We start from the raw sequence: 18,112 nt of genomic DNA, 5'->3' as shown, positions 1-18,112 counted from the left end.
AAATAAATAGGAGTCCCTGCAGGAAGAGGCTGTTCAGCCCAGTGAGCCAGTCTGGGGCTGGCACTTAAGGCTCTTCCTTCCTACTTGTGCTGGCACTCATATTAACTGACTATGGTGAACCCAGTCAGTGATCTCGAGACTGCTGCAAATTCCAGGAGGATGTTGAATTGTCACCTGTGAGATCATAACCAACTGACTGTCTGCCTGAGGAAGGAGAGAGGTGTGTGATGGGAGGATGGAACACATAGAGTGAGAAAAGTGAGCCTTCAGATCAAGCCTAGAGATGAATAAGAAGGAGCAAAGAGAATGGAGATAGGCACCCAAAGGTAGATATACATAGGGTCAAACACAAGACTTTTCAGGGATGGTAAATAATATTTGTTGAATGATTACTATGTGACAAGTATTCCACATCTGTCACCTTATTTCACCATCTCTGAGGACAGTAAGATACACACCTTGTACCTTAAATCATGTGTTTGTCACTTAGGACTTTTGCTTTACATGTATGAAGGGAGTTTCTAGCCCTACCTAGACATTCCTGTATAAACATAAAATTTAGCTGAAGTCAGTTAGTGAGTCATTCCTAAAATTTTTCACACTCAGGCTAACTCCTTGGCATAGCATTTTTTTGGTCCTTACCCACCAATATCCATGTTTTCCCATGCAGAGTTTTCCTCTCATTGTCCATGTAAGCGACAGACACCGAGCTTCCCTAGGGAAGTGTGTGGTCTGTTATTGCTGCTGTAATAAATCACCCAAACTGAGAGGCTTAAGGCAACATGAAAGTTATTATCTCACACTTCTCTAGGTCAGGGGTCCTGCAGGTCCCACTGGGCTGCATCAAGGTGACTTTTGTACTGCTTTCCTTTCTGGTGGCTCTTGGAGAGCATTCATTTTCTGTCTGTCTCAGTTTTGGGGGTCACCTGCATCTCTTGTCTCATGGCCCCTTCCTCCCTCTTCAAACCCAGTCATCTGAATCTCTGATTCTCCTTTTGCTATCATAGCTCTCTCTCATGGTAGCTAGGAAAAGCGCTTCTCTCTCTTTCTCTCTCTCACTCTCCCTCTCTTTCCCTCTTTTGTATGCTCAATGCCTAGATTCATTAACTCATGAGGACAAAATAGCAATACTCAAATTCTATCATTTTTCTTTTTCTTTTTTTTTTTTTTTTTTGCAGTACTGGAGCTTGAACTCAGGGCCTTCATCTTGAGCTGCTCCGCCAGTACTTTTCTTGATGGGTATTTTTGAGATAGAGTCTCACGAACTATTTGCCTGAGCGGACTTTGAACTGCAATCCTCCTGATGTGTGCCTCCTGAGTAGCTGGGATTCAGGTGTGAGCCACAGCGCCTGGCTATCACTCCTTCATTTATTAGCTGCAGCACTTCTATACAGACAGTATTGCCATAGTCAATTATTTGGTTGTAGGGATTGTAGAAAGGTGTACTTTGTACAGGAAAGTCAAATTAATAAATGCTTTATTATTTCCTTTTCTTTGCCAGCTTTTAAAAAAATGAGTTGGGTTCCTTAACACTCTTCAAAGATAATCAATGTACTTTTTAAAAGAACATTCTGAGCAAACAGATTTCAATATAATTGAAGTGTTTTGAGCCATTGCAGTTACTGTTCTTCATGGTGGTTAAACCGTCACAGTTTTGCCCCTACTTATGACAGGTCCTTAGATATCTTTGGCAGCAACCTTGCTTTCTGGTGTGACCAGATTGTCTGGGTTATCTCATTCAGTTTATGAAGTCAGCCTTCTCCAAAGAGCCCTGGTTTTCCTTAGATGGAAGTGATATTTAAAAACCTGAATTTCAGAACTCTGAATGTTCATTGTTTCTGGAACTTTTCAGTAGACACAGCAAAGAATAGCTTTTTACAATAAAAGACCTTAGGAATATATATTCAAACTTTCAAATCAATTGTGGGCCACAGGCTGTGGACCCTCTTCAGGCTGACTGACAGCTGTATCTTGCTCCTCCTTGGATCAAATTCCCATCACACCTGGGCAGCTTTAACATATAGCATTTCTGGAGCCCTGCCCCCGATCGGCTGAGCAGGAACCTGCAGGGAAGATTTGCAGGTAGGATCACCCCAGTGATTCTAGCAAACATGAGTCCCCAAAGTCACCACCAGTATGGAATGCTGTGGGGTTGTGTAAAAATAAAGATTGAGAAACAGCCACATAGCTTGTGTCAGACTTGTGAGTGGAGTTTTGCAGGGTGAGGGGTGAGTGAAGGAGGAGGAAGGTGGTATGAAACGTAGACAGCAAAAGTATGGGTATAAAGGGAGGGAACCAGGAGGCAGTAATCTGATCAAAAAGCAGGAGTGGCAGGGGTTCATGCCTGTAATCTTAGCTACTCAGGAGGCAGAGATCAGGAGGATTGCAGTTCAAAGCCAGCCCCAGGCAATTAGTTCCTGAGACTCTATCTCAGGGGGGAGAAAAACATCACAAAAAGGGCTGGCGGAGTGGCTCAAAGCAGTAAGAGCAGCTGCCTAGCAAGCATGTAGCCCTGAGTTCAAACCCCAGTGCCGCAAAAAAAAAAAGCGGGAGTGTTAGCATGCGGGAGTGTTTACATGTCACCATGTAAACATGGGTGAGAAGGATCCAGGAGACAGGTGGAAATGGAGTTTTCAGAAGCAGCAATGCACTGGTAAGTTTCTGCTGGGGTGCAGGCAAAGAGGAAAGACACACCTCAATCTAGTCTTCAAGTTTAGGAGCAAAAACCAGATCCTATTAACCTTTTCCTCCCAGTTGTAGACACAGTCAGTGCCTGATCTACAGGGCTCATTCGTAATAAGCCAAAAGGACAGAAGACACAGAGAGAAACAGAAGAAAACAGTGGTTCTGAAAGAGGTGGTCTGACTCTTTCCAGCGGTCCATTAGCTGAAAACTATTTTCATGAAAACACTCATACGCAATTTGCCTTTTTTACTCAATTTTCCAGGGGCCCTAGGACCTCTGACCTTTAACAGGCTAAATAAATGCAGAGGCAGCCAGGAGGCTCCAACTATCTTCTATTAAGCCAGACATTAAAAGTAATTCACAAACATGTAAAATGATATCATTCCTTTCAGTAATTTTCTTTTGAAAAATATAGCTTGTTTTCATTGAAATGGTGTGTTGTTGCGAGAGCTGGTGGAGCTCAAGTGATAGAGCACTTGCCTAGCAAAGCCTGGCAAGCGTGAGGCCCTGAGTTCAAGCCTCAGTAACCACCCCCCCCCACCCCGCCACCACACACCCAAAATGTTGTGTTGTTCTGTAATAGGTTTGTTATTATTTTATTTTATTTTTTATTATTGTTGTGCTGGGGGTACTTTGTGACATTTACAAAAGTTCTTACAATATATTATAGTTGAATTCATCTCTCCACCATGCTCCTTTATCTCCCTCCCCCATTCCTGCAGTAGTTTCAATAGGTCTTGTTTTTCCATTTACATACACGTGTACATATTTCCATCACATTCACCCTCCTACACCCTCTCCCCACATCCTCCCCCCTCCAACTGGTACCAAACCCCCAAGCAGGACCTGTTCTGCCCTCCTGTTGTCCACTTACGTAAAAAACAAAATGATATTTTGTTTGTTTAAGAGAGCTATACAGGGGGAGTTTTCTTGTGACATTTACACATGTATATATGTATTATTACTCAAATTAGTTCATCTCTATTTTTCTCCTTTCTTCCTTGGTCCTGTTCTTATGGTGATTTCAACAGGTTTAAAAATTCTACATTCATTCTTGTATAGGAAGCACATCAACCATATTCACCTTCTTATCTTCCTTCTTTTACCTTCCCTCTCCCATTAGTGACCTCGCCTTAGTGTGACCTGTTTTTCATAATATTGCTTATATTTATTTTAAGTCTATATTCCACATGTGAGAGAAAACATGCAGCTTTTGTCCTTCTGAGCCTGGCTACCTTCACTTAGGATGATGTTCTCCAGCTCCATCCATTTACCTGTAAATGACAGAATTTCATTCTTCTTTGTGGCTGAGTAAAACTCCGTTGTGTATAAATACCACATTTTCTTAATCCATTCGTCAGTAGTGGGGCATCTTGGCTGTTTCCATAGCTTGGTTATTGTGAATAGTGCTGCAATAAACATGGGTGTGCAGGTGCCTTTGTTGTAAACTGGCTCACATTCCTTCCGGTAATCTCTAGAAGCTGTATTGCTGGATCATATGGCAGATCTATGTTTAGTTTTTAAGGAGCCTCCATATTGTTTTCCATAGTGGTTGTACTAGTTTACATTCCCACCAGCAGTGTACGAGGGTTCCTTTTTCCCCACATCCTCACCAACATTTGTTGTTGGTGGTGTTCTTGATGGTGGCCATTCTAACAGGGGTGAGGTGGAATCTTAACATGGTTTTGATTTGCATTTCCTTTATAGCCAGGGATGTTGGACATTTCTTCATGTGTCTTTTTGGCCATAAGTTTATTATTATTTTAAATGATTTATTACATATCATTAAAGATTCTCAGTTTGAGTTCCTAGTTTGGTAAATCTGGATAGACATAATCCTTGTAAACAAAAGACATTTGAGGCCCTGGATAATTTGTGAGCATATAATGGGGTCCCAATGAGGAAGGATAGATAGATGAGAGACAGAGAGAGGATACTCTTCAGTGTATATATTTTTGGAGATACTGGGGTTTGAACTCTGGGCCTTGAGCTTGATAGACAAGCACACTACCACTTGAGCCATGCCCCCAGCCTTTAATAATTATGAAGAGCCAGAGTCAGACATTGGAAGTAAAAACTGAAAAACCAGAGCAGTTGGCTCCCTTCCACCACCTCCGTTTGCAGGTTAAGTTACAAGGCTAGGGAGAGGGTCCACCGCAGCTGCCTTCCTCTTTGAGCTGTTAAGAAGCTACAAGGCTCCTTGAAGGGATAGAAAGACAGAATGAGAAGCATGTCTGACAAAGGGAAGTCCTAAAACTCACCTACTGTCCCTGTGTTTTGGATAGGCCTAGATCTCATCTCTGTGTTTTGGAACAGTAAACAGCACCATCTCAGCCATGAAGAACCACGGTCTAATAGTTAGGAGTCTAATAGTTAGGAATCTTGACAGACACCACGTGTATCTCCCCTAGTTTAGAAAGTATGAAGGCTACAGATAAGAATCAACCACTTTGTGGGCTCACGCCTGTAATCCCAGCTACTCAGGAGGAACACGGTTCAAAGCCAGCCCAGGCAAATAGTGCTCCAGACCCTGTCTCAAAAAAAAAAAAAAAGTTCTTGCTTCGGCAGCACATATACTAAAATTGGAATGATACAGAGATTAGCATGGCCCCTGCACAAGGATGACAGGCAAATTCGTGAAGGGTTCCATATTAAAAAAAAAAAAAACCTTCACAAAAAAGGGCTGGTAGAGTGACTGAAGGTATAGGCCCTGAGTTCAAACCCCAGTAGCAAAAAAAGGAAAAGAAAAAAAAAAAAACCCACCGTTTTGAGTCTTTACTCCCATTTTCTGCTGTTTTTCCCACCTTTTCTCCCTTTTCCCCCATTTTTCCCTACTTTATCCTGCTATACTAAAATAAATCTTTGCTAAAACTTCCACCTTGTGAGACTCTTGTGTGTGAGACACCTTGAAATGCTTTTCACATGTGTGTATCTAAAGTACCTGTAAATTTCCTTGGAAACTGGGAATCTGAGGAAGCCTCCCCACCCCCCACCCCCCCCACCCCACCCCCCTGGCTCCCATCCCTCCTTCAGTGACAGCCAAGGCTTGAGAGTTTGAGAGCTGCTAGAATAAAAGGAACTAGAGTTCTGGTGAGAGCCAGTGAGCACCAATGCACTGCAAAGAGGCCAGCTTTTGTCTGACATCCACATATTCCTACAAGAAGTCCTTGGTTAGTCCCTCAGGTGAGGGGGGACCATTCTTCACCCTTTACTGAGGGACTTGTTCAGAGCTCCTCTTTCCAGGGAGGGAGGCATCAAATTGCAGGCTTATGTGTTCCTGAGTGGACCAAGAAAGTCTGTGGCTGACAAGGGAGATACTTCCTGAGGCTGCAAGGAGATAAGGGGGGGGGAGCCTTAGGAAGGGGATGCTGGGGTGCTGCCTTCCTCTGCCCTGCTCATCAGCACTACTGGATGGGAATTCTTTCCTGGAAGTGCTTCAGTGTTGAAAAGGGCTGAAGCCCAAGGTTACCCAGTGAAAGGATTTCCAATTTAAACACCTGGGAGGCAACACGATTGCTTCCCAAATCCCAGCCAGCACCATGGCCCCCAGTAGGGACCAAGAACTCTAAGACCACTGTAAAAATAAAGGTAACCAAGGAGACAGTCTCCAAATGCTGTCACTTCAGCACAAATTTTCTGAAATGACAGCTCTGCCACTCATTAAAACTTCATGCCTGCCTCTGTCCCTCTGTCTTTATGCACCTGTTCACCTGCAAACCCAGCCAACTTCTTACAGGGTTATCCACACAACAAAGAATCAGGAGTTTCAAGTACAAACTTTAATTAGACTGGAGTTTTTGTAAGTTCCCCTTGTGGCTCTTAACTATTAGAGCAAATGTCTTTAATATTGCACTTATACACGTAGGCCCTATAGCAATGTCCTTGGTAAATCCCACACTTTTTATAAGGCTTATATTCTTCCAAGAGCTCAGTGAATGTCTTTTTGAACCCCTCAAGACTGGGCACTAGGGACTGTACATAACCTGCACTTCCTTTGCAACCTTGAACTTGAAATGTGAATGAATGAATGCAATGACTGCAATAACTGCAGATTTCTGGGGGAATATCAATTTAGGTTATATCACAGACGTTTGGTGTGTGTGTGGCTAGGGATTTGCTAGAGTTAGGATATAGTTTGGGGGAAGTGTGATTTATAGTGAAAGTCATGTAAAAATAAATACAGTTAAAGATATCTGATATAAGGGCCCCTTACAGACCAAGACGCCATGCTAACATTGGGAAAGCAGGAATAAGCATCAAATCTTCAGTAGACGTAGCTGGACTTGCAGGAGGAGGGAGGCTTGGCTTCCACCTCTCTGCTGGTTGAAGATGGGCTTATCTGTTTTATAAAACAGTAAACATAAATCAGCTGGAAGAGGCAGAAAGATTTTTTTTTCCTATTGTTTCAGTAGTAATCGGAGACTTTAGCTAGTGTAATTGTCCCCCTGCGTTCAGTCCCTAAAATAAAATAGCCCTCATTGCTTGCATTATGGAAGGCATCTCTGCGGGCTTGGTGTCTGCTGCTAAGCAAGCATTAATTAGCTAATCCGTGGAGAGTTGGAGGAGGGGCGGGGGGATGTGAATGGCAGCGAAGTAGACTAGGCGGCTCTGATTTTGGATCCAGATCGGAAGTAGCTAAGTAGGTGGATTGAGGGGACTTCTGAGGGAAGTGAGTAGCTCCTAGCAGGATCTTGTCTACCTTACCAGCAAGCTTGGGGCTGAGAAGCTCAGCTCAAAGCCAAACTGTGGGCCCCACCTCCCCAGAACATAGCGCTGGGCGCTCGGGGAGAAGAGCCAGCAGCAGCCCAGCCCCCTACCTAGGACTCCAAAGCTCTCGCGTTCTTGCCTGCCTTCCCCAACCCTGGGCCCTCCCAGCGCCCACTCAGACCTCTTCAAAAATCACTCAGAGCTCCCCTACCTGCAAAGGGACAGGGGTGGGGGAAGGGGGCAGGGGACCGGGAAATGCCGGGAGAAGCAGCCAGCCCCAGTTGGAGATGCGCTTGGCAAAGGGACTCGCTGGGAGCCTCGGGTCTCCTTGACAATGAGCTGTTCTCTCGGACCCAAGTCACCCCAGCAGCCCCCGTCGTGCGGGACGAGGGGACACCTGCAGACACCTCAAACGCGGGGCAGCGGGCTGCCCCTTTAAGGGTTCCCGAAACTTTCCCCCTGCTATCAGATGAGCCTCGTCACATCCGTTGGCCCTGGCCTCCGGAGCACGTTCCGAGGAAATTGGGGACTCGAGTTTCCCAGGGAAGAGGCGCGGCCCGGAGACTAGCGGGAGTGGGCAGGGCCGACGCGGGTGGGTCCGCTGCGCGGTGCCCAGCGTGGCCCTTGACCGCGGGGGCGGGGCCGAGTCCCTGCGGGGCAGCCGTCGCCCGCCAGAGGGGGCAGCGGCAAAGAACTTGCTCAACTTGGCGGCGCGTGCTGGGGCGGCTCGGAGCCTCTGCTGCCGCCTCTTGCGAGTCTCCTCCCGGGTCTTCCGCCCATCGGCTGCCGCCGCCACTGCCACCGCCGGCCCGGTGTGCGCCCGGCCTTGCCCAGGAGCCCTGCGCCCTCCGAGTCGCCGAGCCGCCACCGCCGGACGGGCCACGCCGGGCGCGTCCCCCTGGCCCCGCCGCGGATATGGGCGCGCTGCTGCTGCTGCTGCTGCTGGCCCAGTGGCTTCTGCGCGCGGCTCCGACGCTGGCCCCTGCGCCCTTCACGCTACCCCTCCAGGTGGCTGCGGCCACGAGCCACGTGGCTTCTTCGCCTACTCCCGGACCCGGGACCCCCGTACTGCCCCGCGCCGATGGCCTGGCGCTCGCCCTGGAGCCCGCCGGGTCCGCCGCCAACTTCTTGGCTATGGTGGACAACCTGCAGGGGGACTCTGGCCGCGGCTACTACCTGGAGATGCTGATCGGGACCCCTCCGCAGAAGGTAGGTCGGTGGGCACTCGCCCATCCGCCCCGCAACCCCGCGCCCTCCTGGCTGCAATCGCGGGCGTTTGCGGGGCTCGTGGTTGGGTACGGGGCGCCCAGAGATGTCTCCATGCAGCTTAACGTCGCCCCTGAAGCAGTGCAAAGGGGCTCGGCGGCTGGGGAGCCAGGTCGCGCGCTTGCGAAGGGCAGGGAGGGCAGCCCCTGCCCCGGGCGCAGCCGGAGGGGGTGAGCGAGCGTTTCAGAACTTGTCAGCCCTCCCCCCACCCCAGCTGGCCCGGCAGAGAGAGACCTGTAAGGTGCACCCTCGTGATTTCCTTCTTGGGAGCGACACCTCCTTCCAGCCGCAGATTGGGGGAGATCGCTCCGAGTTACCCCCGCCCCACCCACCCCACCCCCTGCTGTTTCACTGCTGAAGAGGCTGGTGGCCGGCCTCCAAGGCGCAGTACCTTTTAAAAGAGATTTATACATGAGCTCAGCTAAAAGCAGCCCGGTTCCGAGGTGGCTGCAAGCCACGGAGCGAGCCGCGTTTCCTCAGCGCCGGCGGCTTGCCTCTCTCTCTCCAGTCGGTTTGTTGGCTTCCTCTTCCCTGGCCAGCCCAGCTGCCCATCCTCTCTGCACCGAGTCCGGCGTCCACCCGCGTGTGGCTGGAAAAGTCTGAAGGGCAGTGCATGCCGCAACTGGGGCAAGACGGCTGAGCGAGGCGATGGCAGAACAAAAATCAGCCCAGACAGCTTTGTTTTCCCCTTATTCCGATGTGCAGTTATTAACACTTTTTTGTAGCAAGGAACAAATGCCCTCCAAACAGACAGCAATCTAAAATTGAGAGAGAGAGAGAGAGAAAGAAACACCTCCCAGGAGCTAATCTCACCCTTCTTCCTTTATGTGCGATTTGAAGTCAAGTTTTCTCCTCAGTTGTGCACACCGTGTGAAGATACTTTATTTTTATTTTTAACATTGCCATTCGGTTTTTCATTCGCCTTTGGTGGCCCATAAATAGAACATACTCATGACTTTTCTTTAATTCTAATTATTCAAGGCTTTGAGAGGAAAGACATGCCATGCTAATTCTTTCTTTAAAAAGAAAACTGCTGAATAACTTTTGTAGTCATTAAATTAGTTTTTAAAAAACTTCAAAAGTGTATTCTACTCTAAACTTTGGATCTAGTGACCTTGTGGGATTCCTCCTGAGCCATTTCCAAGGGTGGCTGGTGGCTGGAGGGCAGAAGGCATGGGAGCCACAGTCAGCTGAGAAAGCTACAACTTAGCTGGACCCCTGCTGCCAGGCATGTGAGACCATGCGCCTGGTGGGGAGAGCTCTAGGACTGCCTTTACAGAGCTGCTCAAGACAAGGGGGAGAAGCTCTTTTGTGTTCTATGAAACCTTGTGGCCACAGGCCCCTAGTGATTCCTCACCTGGGAAACTTGTGCCTTCTGAGTAAAAGTTCCTGATGGTTTTAGAGTGACAGGGACATCTCTGTACTGCTGTTCCTGGGCTGGGATGAGAGAGGCCCCAAAACCCTCCTTGGGACCAGAGGAAAGGGGAAGAGAGAAAGGCCTCAAGCAGGAGGAAAAGTACTTCTCAAAAAAGCTTTCATAAGTAATAGCTTGCCTTTGTTAATGAATTCCGTGACCTTTACTTTCAAATGATGAAGTTTAATTAATCTAATTAGCAGGAATGTTTGAGTGCTTACATTACCACAGTCAAAAAAGTAGTTCCTTCAAGGTTATTTCTCAGTTAAGCAGTAGCATATTTCCAAGGAAAGCTGGTTTTTCTTTTTTGTTTTTACAAAAACAGATATAACTTTTGCCTTGTATGGGGAATGAAACATTGTGTGCCTCTTTCCTGGCTTGATTAATAAGTAGCTTTGTGACAAAAATCCACATGTCTGCTCCTTCTGCTTGCCTCCCTGACTAGGCACTAGATTCACTTCTTGCCCCTCCTACCCTGAAATGTCTCTGACTCCAGCAGAGATTTGCAGCTGGCTAGACAGGGCAACAGTGAAGTGACTTCTGAACCCCAGTGAACATTCCTGCTCCGTTAGTGACCAAGAGTCATACTCTATTCTCTGCTGACTCTCCAAAGCCTAAAATTACAATTGCTTAGGTGGAGAGAAAAATGGAATTGTAAATTCAAGCAATAACTAACCAAGACTTTTGGAAGTTAATGGTCATAGATAGTGTCTTAGGACTCCATGTGTAACACACAAAGTGCTGTGTGTGTTCTAGCTGTATTTTCTGTGAGAGTCCCCACAACCACCCCCTACCTACCTGCTGTGGTTCTTATACGCATGGGGGATGGGAAGCTTGAAGATGTTTAATGACTGCCAGGGCAACAGGACAAGACAGAGAGAGAGAACTAGAAATGGAAGCTGAGCACTGAACTCCAGACCCCAGTTCTGAGCCACCAAGCAAATAGCACTCTCTTCTGCCCTCACCTCCTGACTTCTTGTCTTTGGTCAGCTACCCCTGGTCCCTATACCCCAGGACTTCATGCATGACTGTACCTGGACTCTCCTGACTCCTGTGCAGCTCCTCTCCTCCCTTTAGGGCAACACTTAAGGAACGAGTTAGTGAACAGTTGGATGCAGGTAAGAATTCCAGGAGCTAGAGCCTTGCAGATCCCCGCTGTCCTATGGGAAAGCCAGGCACTGGATGTGTGCTTATTCCCTGAATGCTTCAATCAGTAGCAGGGGGCCATTGTTCTGCTGGCTGACCCTGTGAAGGCTCATAGGCCCAGCAGCCCAAGTGGGCATGGCAGAGCTGGTGCCGGGTGCACAGGCCCACGTTGGCATGGAGATGAGAGCCCGGGTCGCATGTTGATACCGTTATGTGACTTCCTTCTAACAGGAGCACCAGCATCCACTGGAACCATGCAATTTGGCCTTATTGATGATGAAAATCGTGTTCTAAAGTGATTATAATTGTAGCAATTTCCATTATGAAGAAGACTTTCATGCTAACACAATGAATCCAACAGAAGATAGGAAAGGTTTGCAGGTATATACTTCAGAGTGACTTAAGTCGTCTTGGAGTGCCTGCTGGAGGAGTTTTGGTCATTTCCATCAACATAAACCAAACAGATGCAAAGCTATTTTCATATTGCAGCATTTGAATGTAAAAAGCTAACATTATTTTGGCATGTATACTTGGTTATTGGCCTCTTAAGATACAACTATTTGGGAGGCTTCAGGTTGATGTACTGAGCCTATGCAATTTAAGAGCATCTTTTACAGAATAAGACATCGAGGGTCTCCAAATCACATGAAACTGAGTGCAGGTGAGGCTGAAAAAAGGAAGGCAGTGTCAGCAAGAGAGGATTTGATGAAACACACTGAGATGGTAAACTAGTAAGGACAATGAAGAAAGAGAAGATCACTGGGGTTGAAATAGCAGGACAGTTACAGCTAATTTGCCACTCGCTCCTCCAGGTGAGAAGTGGCAGCTCCTGGCTTTAGTGAAAGAATTTATTAAAGGCTGGATTATAGATGATGTGAAAGGCAAGCATGGAGTCAGCCGAAAGCAAGCAGAAGGACAATGCAGAAGCAGTTAGCCATGTATTAGCATCTGCCTTATTTCTTGCTTGTTTGGTGTAGGCAGACATTTTTGGTTTCTGTTTTGTCCAGTGCTGAGGATGGAACCCAGGGCCTCCCATAAGTTTAGACACATGCTCCACACTGAGCGGCATCTCAGCCCCTCAGGCTAAGCTTTTGCACAGCTCATCTCATTGGGTTCTCATGATGTCCTGTAAAGTCCCTACAGTTATTTGACTTAATTTTCAGATGGGGAAACTAAGACTTGGAGCACTAAGTAATGTGTCCAAGGCCACACTGGAAAGGGGCAGAGCAATCCAGGGCCATCTTTCTCGTTCCAACCCATTCCAACCCATTCCCTGCACCAATGCTACTGTTTTATTTAGTGACTTTTTAAAAAGAGCCATCTTCATTTTTCTGTGAGTGTCTTGGTATCGAAGAAAGCATCAGGTGCTGTAGTGTTGCACCTGTGATGGTGGGAGCTGGTCGCTCTCCCTGACTTTCCCATCTTCCATGGCTGATGGTCTTTTGACTTCTGTATTATTCCTTCAGGTTGCCACAACAAGCCAACACAAAACTGGAACCTAAACACTTGAGATTCCTTCTCTCACAGTTCTGGAAGACTAAAGGTCAAAATCAAGGTTTCAGCAGGAACATTCTCCCTCTGGAGGGAGAGAATGCTTGTTCTTATAGCATCTGATGGTCTTCAGCATTCCTTTGTTTATAACCCCATCACTCCAACCTCTGCCTCCTTCTCTGCCTGACATTCTTCTCTCTGGGTGTTATCTCTGTACAAATTCCTCTCTTTTTAAAGGACACCAATTGTTGGACCATCTGACCTCGTCTTGACTTGTTTGTATCTGCAAAGACCCACTTTCCAAAAAAAGGTTCCAAAGGTTAGTTCTTCAATATACAGTCATGTGTCATATAACAATGTTTTGGTCAGCAGTGAACCACATATACTATGGTGGTCCCATAAAGTTGCATTGTTTGGTGCTGTCATAGCTATCTCAGTTTATATAAGTATATTCTATGATAGTGGCACAATTGCCCAACCACAAGTCTCAAAACATGTCCCCATCATTAAGTGACCATGTATCATTTTTAAGGGAACAGTTTAATGGTGGTAGTACTGGGAGTTGAACTCAGTGCCTTGCACTTGGTAGGCAGATGCTCTACTGCTTGAGTCATGACTCCAGCCCCTCCCTTCTTTTTTTTTTTTTTTTTTTGTGGTGCAACTGGGGTCTGAACTTAGGGCTTCACACTCACAAAGCAGGTGCTCTATTGCTTGAGTCACACCTCTAGTCCATTTTGTTCTGGTTATTTTAGAGATGCAGGTCTTGAGAACTTATTTGCCTGGGCTGGCTAGGAAATGTGATCCTCCTGATCTCATTCTCCTAAGTACTTAGGGTTATAGGTGTGAGCCACTGGTGCCTGGCCCAACAATTTTGTAAGTTAGCTTCTTTCTTTCTTTCTTTTTCTTTTCCTTTCTCCTCTCTCTCCTTTTCTTTTTGGTGGGAGTGGAATTTGAACTCATGGCTTCACACTTCAAGGTAGGTACTTGCAAAGAGCGTGCTCTGCCTTTGAGCCGCACCTCCAGTCCCCATTCCCACTTTTTAATTGCCAATAATTTCACTTTGGAATTCCAGTACAATGTTCATTAGAAGCAGTGAGAAAATGGTGGTTGTGGTTTTGGTGCCATATTAATTGGAAGGAAGTCTGTGACAAGACAGTGCATTGGGGAAGGGAAGAGGAGGATGTGGGAGGGTTTCTGATGCTTCCCTGTATTTCTATGTTGGTTTCCCCATTAGAGACTGGTCATGTAAACTCTTTACATGCCTCTGACATGTTGCTCTCATAGTAGAAATGCTGGAGTTCATGTGTAATGGGAGAATTCCACCCAATTTGTGCAAACTTGGATCAAAATATTCAAATACTTATGGGTAATAAACACTCATGTTGGGAACAGCACAGGTGTAGAAGCTTGTTCTAAGGACCTTGTCAGGCATCTGTCACCCCGTAAGAGTGAGGATCTATTTAATATGGAAGTTCTCCTCCAGGCAGGACTTCTTCCTGCCATGTATCCCTTTCTCCACAGTCTAATTTTGGTGATTCAGCCTAATCTGTCCTTATAGGTTGGTTCTAGTTCTTCCCATTTCTTTCAGGAATGATTGCTGGTCCCTGCTAACTAAAAAACCCAAAGGGGAAGGATAAGGTTACCTGTTACTATCTAGTCTGTTTTCTGTTGCTGATAATATGATACCACAGAGTGGGTGAGTTCTAAAGAGAAGAGGTTTATTTGGCCTCATGGTGTGGTTCAAGGTCAAGACGCTACATCTGTGCCTCCTTGCTGGCACAGTCCCAAGGTGTCACATGGCAAGAGAACTACCCCAACTGGCTTTTATAGCAGACCTACTCTCAGGAGAGCTCATTAACCTATTAATCTGTTAATCACATGAATAGCTTAATCCATTGGTGATTGCAGAACTCTAATCACCTCTTAGAAATCCCAACTCTTAATGTCTCATAATGGGGAGTAAATTTCAACTTGAGTTTCAGAGAGGACATGCTGTATTAAACTATAACAAGTACACTGAGTGATTTCTCCTTTGTGGTGGAGCTACGAGGTTGTATTGGACTGTGGGGAGGAATCTAGAACTGCTGGGTTTCCCCTCCCTATGATATCTGAGAGTGTGCATAGGGATTTAGTTTGAATCTCAGCCACTGATAGAGCAGGTCAAGCCTTTGGCTCCTGAATGCAGGGTCCACCCAGGCTGGCATGGTAGGGGTGGCCTGGTGGCTGCTGACTCTTACTCCGTCCCAGAGTACAACAGGAGGAGAGTGGCCATTTCCTTTTGTAACTAGCAGTGCGCCTTTTGCCTAGTCTTGGTGCCCTGGCTGTCTGCATTGTTTCTCTTCTTGTGGTCACCCTGCCCAGTCTGGGCTAGACTCTTGTCCTTGAGGCTATTACCTGGAAAACAGCACACCTGTGAGGCAGGTGGGGGGCTCATCTTGGCTACTATAACTTCTCTGGCTGTGTATGCATAGTTGTGGGTAGAATCTGAGACAGAGTCTGTGTCATATCCTGACTAGCTTTCTCAACTCTGTGAGACTGTGTGAGGCATAGTTGGATTGGCTGTCACTTGGCTCCCCTGGGTCCCATCCTGACTCAAAAGGACTATTTGATATTTTGCCTATTGCTACTCAATAAAAATGGTCACATTTTTGCTCTTTGAACTCTCAAAGGAAGAACAGATGCTTCTATAGTATAGACATAACCATGTTAGGGAAACAAAAGTGGTAGGTTTTGTTTTGAGTTAATGCTTGCTGTCCAACATAGCTGTCAGGGTGGATGTTTTTGGAATTTTATTATATAGCACACCATATACCTATACCTGGAAATACACGAGCTCAGTGTTGCCACACATGGAAGATGAAGGAGGCTGTCTGAGGGCGAGGGCGATGCCCAGGGCCAGCTTCATCATTCCAGGAACCGCAAATTACAGCAGGAGAGTGCTGTCCTTCTGTCTTACAATAGCCTGAGAGTGGCAGGGAGGAGAATTTATGCTTGGCTGCTAAGCCCAACCTCACACCAACCCCTCCAAAGCAGCACTCTGAAAATGGCCTTGGTGGTGACAGGAGTTGGGTTCGGTGTGTCAGCCATGCATAGCTCCTGCTGGAAGCCAAAGCCAACACAGAAGGCAGTCTCAGAAGGTCCCGTTGTAGGAAAAAGGTGAAGACATTGGATCAAATAGATTTCCAGGTATTGATGAGGTCAGAGGTCATGTGGTTTGATTTGTGGCTGGACAGAAAGTCACTTTTTTTTTCTGATGGTACTGGGGTTTGAACTCAGGGCCTTGTACTTGCTAAGTAGACACTCTACCACTTCAGCCACTCCACCAGCAGAAAGCCATTTTCTCCTGGAGGGGGAGTAGTAAAAGTAACAGTAAAGTTTATTAGGAAAGGAATTTACTATAACAGGATAACCATGGGGAAAAAAGATAAACATCTCTTTCCTCCCCACGCAGCAGGAAATGGGAGTCAAGAGACTTTTTTTTTTTTGACAGTAGTGGGGTTTGAAGGAAACCACTTAATAAATGTGGATTCCAGAAGCTTCTAAGGGGACATCAAGAGCTCTTTGCACTACATCTTGCATCTTCTGGGGAAATTCACAAGCATCCCTCGCATGGACAAAGCCGCTGGGCAGCGGCGACATCTGTGGTGTGCCAGTGGTTGGGAGTCCTCTGCTTTGAGTGCCGCACCCAGACATGCTGCTTGAAGATGCTGGCTGCTGCAGGCAGGTTCTGAAATCTGGCTGACCCTCTGTCTCCCTTCTGTTAATCAGGGAGTTTGATTAAGTGACCCGAGAGCCCTCTAGCAGCTCCAGCACCCCACAACTGTTCTATATCCTTTTGGGAGGACCTGTTAATTTTTCATCCTCAGATTAGTGCTGCTGTGGCTTTCTGGAGTGAGCCACCTGGAGACCTGCTGAAATGCAGAATCATCTTGTTCAGTGTCCTGGGCATGGTGGAGGCAGTGGTTGTTGCTCAGGGGCCACATTTGGAGCCACTGCTGCCCCCATCCACTGGTTTGGAGAGGCAGGGGAACTGGCAGATTGCTAAAACCATGTCCCACACCTCGGGTCACACCCCTCAGGTCACACCCTAAGCAGCCACTCTGGCTCCTGCCCTGGGACACTGTTTGGAGGCCAGTCATCCTCTGCCCAGTGCTTTGCACAGTGTTCTGATCCTTATCTTTCTAAATATCTCCTTTGGATAAAAGTTCTCTTCTCTTTGCCCAGTTAAGAAATATCTCAGATTCTTCTCTAAAAGCTTCCTTGTGTTAGACGGGTGGGAAACCCCAGGGGCATTTTCTCCAGGGATTAAGTGGATTACATTCTAAAATGGCACTGCTCAGGCTCAGAGTCTCTGTGCTAAAGGAGACCTTTCAACATTTCCAATCTGTCACAGAGAAGTAATTTTTAAATCCAGAGAAGTGAATTACTAGGAAGGCAAAGTAAAAAACACACAAAATTCAAGTGCCATTCTTTTAATTGTTGGGTTTGACAGACCAGATTTCTCTCACTGGCTTCTGCTTACCTACTTGTTGCCCACAAGGTGGGAAATCTTTCTGCATCCCGCCTTGAGCAGGAGCTCATGGGCGAAGCCTCTCCTTAGGGTGCCTGCTGTGTGGAAGCAGGTCATTCTAAGAAGTTCCTGGGAGTGGTCCCAGGAACACACTTGACTGTGCTGCCTCCTGCTTTACTCAGACCATGGTCATTTTTGCTAGAGCAAAAAGGTACCATGATAACTGTTGCTATGTTTTGTTCTTGGGAGTAGTTCTGCCTGGGGAGAACTGAGGTCTACCCCCGACACGTGTACAGGTGTTCTCAGGCTGTCAAGCAGCTGGCTGCATCACCAGTTCCTAATAACTCCTGATCTAACAGTCACTTGTGTGGGACATGATCAAGGAGGGCAGAGACTCTAACCTGGCAAAGTAGCTGTTCCAAACACCTGTGTTCTAAAATAAGTCCACCCCCACCCCAGCCTGCCTATTCTTAATTGTCACAGCCTGGCTCCCAGGGTCACAGACTCCAGGAGACTAGAAGCAGAAATAAGAAGAGAGTTAGACTGAATCATTCCATTGGTAATGCACCTTGGGGGTGGTGGACAAAGTGTGTGTCCCTCTGTCCTGCCTTCCCACAAAGGCAGGTATTGTACAGATAGATGGACATAATTTCCTGCTTATGGAAGCAAATGGGGTAAAATATATTAGAACCTTTGCACCATCAGCCACTTGCTAAGTGTTCCAGAAATACTAGCTCAGAAAAGACAAGTGCTATTAAACACAGTGGGGAAGAGAGACAAGATGAACTAAGATGCTTAACACCCTGTGTATAGCCCGAAGGATCTGAGCGAGCCCTGTTGTCTCACCTAAAACCACAGCTTGGTCCCCCCAGCACAGAAACCAGTCACCCTCT

At 46.8% G+C, this 18,112-nt stretch overlaps 1 protein-coding gene and 1 non-coding gene across 2 annotated transcripts in view; both read left to right on the top strand.

The window, feature by feature from the left end:
• Window positions 1–5,237: 5,237 nt before the first annotated feature.
• Window positions 5,238–5,341, top strand: LOC141423585 (U6 spliceosomal RNA). Its single transcript, XR_012448430.1, has one exon. It is a non-coding gene; the product is annotated as a U6 spliceosomal RNA (small nuclear RNA).
• Window positions 5,342–8,025: 2,684 nt separating this feature from the next.
• Bace2 (beta-secretase 2) overlaps window positions 8,026–18,112 on the top strand; it is a 96,402-nt gene continuing 86,315 nt past the window's right edge. Inside the window, exon 1 of the mRNA XM_074072613.1 lies at window positions 8,026–8,601. Coding sequence (XP_073928714.1) covers window positions 8,308–8,601 — 294 coding nt within the window. The 5' untranslated portion in view covers window positions 8,026–8,307. The remainder of the gene's footprint in view (window positions 8,602–18,112) is intronic.

Source organism: Castor canadensis, chromosome 5 (genome assembly GCF_047511655.1).
Source record: "Castor canadensis chromosome 5, mCasCan1.hap1v2, whole genome shotgun sequence".
Taxonomy (NCBI): Eukaryota; Metazoa; Chordata; class Mammalia; order Rodentia; family Castoridae; genus Castor; species Castor canadensis.
Note: the sequence above shows the minus strand (reverse complement) of the source record. Positions and strands in the feature narration are given on the sequence as shown.